The following is a 6,518-nucleotide window of genomic DNA, read 5'->3' on the forward strand; positions in this document are numbered from 1 at the left end:
GCAAGAAGTTAAATAGGTTTAATATTCCACTTTGGAATGGTTACGAACATTTGTTCTAACCTGTCTATAAACAATTATATTTAGCAATAGTAAGGGAGGAAACAAAAAAACATCTTAGCAGAAGAATATAATCAAAATCACAAATTCATTAAAAGCTTTACACTCTGTGTGTGTGTGCGCGCACGCATGTGTGTGTGTCTGTGTGTGTGTGTGCGCGCACGTGTGTGAGAAGAGGCTTACTTCTACAGTATTTTGCCCTTATAACTCATTGTCATATTTCTATGCACTGTACTGTGTACTGGTCAGTAGACATAGCAAACCATAATCTTTCAGAAAAATGAAAATGTAGGCTAAAGTCATTAAGTCATTATTAAAACTTTAGGAACAGAATAGTACAAAAATATTACTTTTTACATAAAAAATATCTTTTGTATTTTGTATTTTCCTCCCCTATCTCAATATTCCAGCTGCAATTTCAAAATATGATGCAGGCAGATCCAAGATGGTGGAGAAAAGGCAAGGACTCACCTAAGAGCTCCCAAATATATCTTCAAATTACTTTAAAATAAGGCCTCAAGAAAAATTTTGGAGTAGCGGTTTTCAATCCTCGGACTCTGCCTAAGGCATAGCGTACAGTAGAGGCCTACTCAGCCATGTTACCCCTTTTTCCTTAATTAGATAGTGGCTTTTCTGACTATTTAATAGTTCTGTGTTTTTCAAAGTCAACATATTCCAGGCTGTGACAGCTGCAGAGGTGTGATGGGAAGTTCCAGGGCAAGCACTCTAAATACTGAAGGAAGTTTGAAGGTGGAACAGCAACAGAGGCATAGTTTTGAAGTACAGAAAGCCAGGGACAGAGCTGGGAGGGGAATCTTATCAAACTAGGAAAGGAATTAGATATTCATTCATTCATTCATTCATTCATTCTCTGAACATTTATTAAATACCTGAGATGGAGAAAGTCCTGGAACTTCAGCAGGTTTTAAATGAAGGATATAAGAATCCTTTGAGCTGGGAGTAGGCAGGAAGTAGGAAAAGGAATCCAGGCGTAGGAAATGAAAGAAGCAAATATACAAAGACAGGAAATCAGGGGATACATACCACAAAGAAGAAAACAGCTCAGGTACTGCCTTTTTACTTCAATAAATCAAGCAAACAAGCCAGAAGCATTTCTTAAGCACTTTCTATGTTCCAAATACTATGTTAGGTGCTACGGATGCAAAGACAAGAAATTATACAATCCTTGCTCATGAGGTACTTGCATTCTATCAGAGAAGATAATATGTACATATTAAAGTAGAGAATAAATAAAAAAGAATCACAAATGAGGAAAGGACTTGGCTCTATATAATCACATCTGAAGTATGTCTTGAAGAAAGCAAGGACTCTCTCCTATGAAAGTGAGGAGGAAGGGCAATCCAGGCATGGGAATCATCCAGTAGGAAAATCCAGATATAGGAGTTGGAGTACCACATGTAAGGAACAAAGAGAACTGATTAGGCTGTACAGCAAAGGGAGGAAAGTGAAAGAATATATAATGAGAAATGGAAAGATCTAATGGAACCAAGTTTGTGAAGAGGTTTAAAAGTCAAAGAGAGGAACTGGTATTTGCTATTATGAGCAAAGGGGAACCAATGGTGTTTAAACAGAAGAATTACAGTCAAATCTGTATCAGGAAAATAATTTTTGTAGCTATGTGAAGAATGAAGTACAGGGGCAGCTAGGTAGGCAAAGTGGAGAAACGACTAGGCCTGGAGTTAGGAGGACCTGGTCAAGTATTTTCTACAGTGCTATATGTAGAATAGTACTCAATAAACATTAATGATCTGTTTTCATTAAAATTCTTTTTGTGCAAAATTAAATAGGGGAAAACTAAATATAACTAGGTAAAGATATATTAAAGTTCAAGGATATCATGAGATATTGTTAGAGGTTCTAATTATATGCAATTTAAATGATGGATTCTTTTAACTAAAAATATTTTACATGTTATTCTAAAACTATCTACTGTTAATTTTCTTGTCACTATTCCAATTGCTTAATATTGCAAAAACATTCTTAACTACTGAAGAGTTGCATGATATATGGGCAGTGCAAAATAATTTTTCTTTTATAGAACCAAACATTAAATAATACATTTGAAGGCTCAGGAAAACCACTTTACAAACATGTTTTTTTGAGGTTTTAACTGAAAAAGTCGCAACTATGATTTTGTGGAAATCACATAAACAACATGATTCATGAAAGACTACTGAAATCCGTGTCTATGAAGACATTAATTCTGCTTAAAAAGCCAATTGTAGAAAGAATGTTTATTTCATTTTTTAAAAACTTGATTCTTAAATGAGCAATCACTCAAGATCTGGGGAAAAAAAGGTTCTGGGTATTTGAGGCCTCTCCTGCACACTAGAAGTAAGAGCAAGATGTTGGGATTTTAAAATTACAACATAAACATTCTTTATGCCACCTCTTTAAGATATATAAACCTGAGCTTCAATGGTAGTCAGCAAGCCACTTTCAAAAGCAAAAGCTATCAAGGTTCTGCCAAGAATGGTGAAGTTCTAGCCAATTTAGAAAAATAGCTTGAATGCCATTAGTTCTATTTTTACTTATAAAGAAACAAACAAGCATTAAGAAGTTTTAATTATGCAGCCTACAAGTAGAATCCAACAGACCAGGGAATAATCATTCAAAATGCAAATAGAAGAAATAACACAATGAAAGTAGCAGTAGTACAAACAACTAGATTTCAATGATGATCTCCTTCAGTTAAGAAACAAAGTACCTTGAGACTCAAATGGTTTCTGTTAATACAGTACCAGTCCCTGATAGTTTCTAGGTAAAGCAAATAGTAAGTATTCAAGGAACAGATTTGGTCAAAGAAGAGGATGCAAAAAATAAAAGCCTAAAGTGAAGTGGAAGGAGATGAGGGCAAAAGATTCTTAGTAATTCTGACTCCAGTTTATTCGGTCATCAGCACTGGCTTAATATGGTAGTAGAAAAGGGTACGGTTAACTGCAGAATCTCCATCTCCTACTATGAAAATTATATTTTATTTAGATAGGAGAGGTGAAAAACAGTGGCTTCTTTTCCTATGAGAATTAATGAATTACTCTGAATATTCTGGATTACAACAATCTTTAAGAGTCTCCAAATCTTTTAGGAACAGTTTTGAAATACAAGTTTTTCCTGACAAAAAGGGGAAACAGTTCATGTCTCTCTCACCTACCCTCTCGCCTGGTTATAAATAAATAAAAAAGTAAAGATTTAGTTAGCTGTTCAACTCTGTATGTCTTAAGTTTCATATACTGACTTGGCTAATAGTGTAATTTGTTTCAAAACAATTTCATATGATTTAGTTAAAAATTCAAAAATAAAGTTTACCAAAACTAAACATATGGATGAAGAAAGATAGAGAACACAGAAGATTGCTCTTTTAGGGAAAATACTAATGTCTATTCTTTGAGTATCACTTTTATCTTCTTAACAAAGCATGGTAAAAAAAAAAAATCGATGATTAACCTATTGTATTATGTTGAAATTGGAGGTGATTTCTTTAAAATGTTTTCTTGAATTAAATTTGACAAATGAAATAACCACATCATCACTTAGTTTTCTCATATGGCTAAAAAAATTAATCTGAAAAGTTAATTATTGCTTTAAGATGTGTAAAGAATACCTCCTAAAAATAAACTCTTGCTATTTCTTAATATAGAAAATTAGAATTAACAAAAAATACTTTCCTTTGGTAGGAAAAAAATACCAGAAAATAATTAGCTTGCCTATTCACCTGAATTAAATATACTCTACTTGTTTTCAACCACTGCCTGGCTTTTGAAGGATCCCTGGAAAGACAAAAACAAAGGACAATCATAGGAAGGTTCAAGTAAGCTGGGGAATATGTAGAGTCATACTTTTCCTGGAGTCTTTGCGTTTCTATTTCCTTTGCCCATGAAAAGACTTCTACTGAGTGTTCATCCAGGCCTTAGGCAGAACTCATGGCAGAGATTCACTGACTCAAGTATTCTATGCATTTTTTTGTCCATATGGCAGTGAATAAAATAGTGATTCAGTAAGTGGAGTAGGCAATTAATGGACAAGAGGAGAGCCATTTTGTAACCAAACCTCATCACCTCAACTGACAAAATATTGACAGAACATATAAGTCTCCAGCTCTGTAAACTAATGGTAGAACCCTAGAATGAGACAAGATGATAGGGCATTTGTTAACAAGTGTTGTTTGTTTTTTTTAAGCATTGCTTTAGCCTTTGTTACTCAAACATACATAATAATGAAATGAGATCAGAAAAATCCTTGTTGATTTCTCTTCTAAGTCCTTATTCTCCTTGACATTTTTGTGGTATCTGATGCTACTTTCTTGAAATTATCTCCTCCTTTAACTTTGATAACTATGTATTCTTCCTTACAGTCTTTTTATTCTTATGATTATTGGAAGTTATTCTATTCTAATCATAAATCCTCAGCTCTACATTCTTCCTCCATTGTTCTCACTCCAAGAAGTTCATCCAACTTAGTGACTAACATACTTTAGCTGACTTAACTCTTAAAACTACTACTCTACTTCCTGCCTACAGATCTTTATTTTCAGCTGTCAGCAACTTCCACCATTTGGATACACCTTTTAGTTAGTAAATTCCCTATGAAGAGGGATGTTTATAAGTATTTCCATTCCTTTGTATCCCTTACACCAAGCTACTAGCACATAGGCAGTCATTAAGAAATGCTTGTAGATTTGCTGATAATTACACTCACTTCAGGTTCAAAATGCCTGAAACTGAAGCACCATTTTGTCAATTACTATGGCAACACTACTCTCCAACTGACCAAATTCAATACTTTGAGAGTCATCCTTCAACTCATTTGATGCCATTTAACAAATCCCTTTGGTCAACAAAGATCTGGTAAACTGTCTCCCATTGCTAAATCTAAATGGCTTGATTCTCTTAATGTTTCTAGTTTGTGCTACACAATCACCTAAACATAGTTGTTCTATGACAATAATGCAGAAGGCCCATCACCCTAAGCGACTATAGGCAAATTAACACCTACACACCAAAAAGGAATAAAAAGAGATGTCAGACATTCTCCCTACCACAAATATCCTGGAGAATTCAACCAATGAACCATAGGAGAACCAGACCATTTTCAGATCAAATTATTGTCCATGATCATTCAGCTATAACATTGATTAAAAAAATTGAGAAGAATGGCTTTTTAATATATCCTACATGCATATAATCACCAAGATAAATGGAATGAAAAGTTTTCAAAGTATAAATATTATTGAAATTTAAATGATGTGGAAACAGAATAAGATGATATCATCCCTATTTGTGCTCTGCTACCAATGTTATACCAAGGATGCTTCCAGTAAACTATACAGAATAAGCTTATATTCTAATTTATTTTATCTAACTTTGAAAAGCAGTTATTTCATTCACCTTTGTGAATAAAGGAATAAATAATCAGAAAGCTATTTGTACCAGAAAGCTACTTATATATGAACACCACTAAAAAAAGATAATAAAATAATAAAAACAACAATAAATATTAAGCAAAAAATATCAAGGGAGATGGCTATCAGTAAATACATTAAGAGACTTACTAGAATCCTTAAATCAAAGTTAAATGGAATGAAGATCAGGGGCTTCCGGTTAAGATGGCGGCAGAGTAAGGAGCAGCTGCTCGATCTCTCCTCACCGATGCATACAAGACTCCTCAAGGGGACATAAAAACGAACCCAAACGATCAAAGGAACACCACAACGGGGTGCAGCATTGAAGGTACGCAGAATCGGGGCATTTTCACACTATAAAGGGGTGAAACAGCTCTCACTAAAACGGGAGAGGAAGAAGCTACTCCACCACCCCCGCCCCCACACCACGCACAATGCCAAGGCCAACGCACAAGAGTGAAAGCAGGATTGGGGCAACCAGTAAACCACTAGCAGCCCCAGGGCTTGTACCTGTGAGCTACCAAACGTGGGACCCCAAGAGGCTGGGGGGCCCCATGGACTCTCCCCTGCAGCGCTGCCCCGGTTTGAATCTCTAAAGGAGGGAATTTCCCCAGCATCTTGTGTGGGTGAAAGCGCAGCCCGGGATATGATGGAAAAGCCCTAAAGCAGGGACTTTCCCCAGCTTCTTGCAATTGGAAAGTGAGGCTCAGAAATCAAATGAACTGATAAGTAAATTGAACACCAGAAATGACCAGATTGAAAAGGAAAACCAAAGGATTATAGCTGAAAACCAAAAGATTATAGCCGAAAACCAGTCCTTAAAGGCTAGAATCGAACAATTAGAAGCCAATGATCTCTCAAGACAACAAGAACAAATAAAACAAAGTCAAAAGACTGATAAAATAGAAGGAAACATGAAATATCTCAATGACAAAGTGACAGACCAAGAAAACCGGGCTAGAAGAGACAATTTGAGAATCATTGGTCTTCCAGAAAAGGCAGAAATTAATAGAAACCTGGACTCCATACTTAAAGAAATTAT

General features: G+C 35.3%; 1 protein-coding gene across 1 annotated transcript in view; it reads right to left on the minus strand.

The window, feature by feature from the left end:
- Positions 1 to 6,093, minus strand: part of CDKL5 (cyclin dependent kinase like 5) — a 131,023-nt gene extending 124,930 nt beyond the window's left edge. The window contains exon 1 of the mRNA XM_044669264.1: positions 5,987 to 6,093. Coding sequence (XP_044525199.1) covers positions 5,987 to 6,093 — 107 coding nt within the window. The remainder of the gene's footprint in view (positions 1 to 5,986) is intronic.
- Between the last annotated feature and the right edge of the window lie 425 nt (positions 6,094 to 6,518).

The sequence above is a fragment of the Gracilinanus agilis genome, chromosome 3, assembly GCF_016433145.1.
Source record: "Gracilinanus agilis isolate LMUSP501 chromosome 3, AgileGrace, whole genome shotgun sequence".
NCBI lineage: Eukaryota > Metazoa > Chordata > Mammalia > Didelphimorphia > Didelphidae > Gracilinanus > Gracilinanus agilis.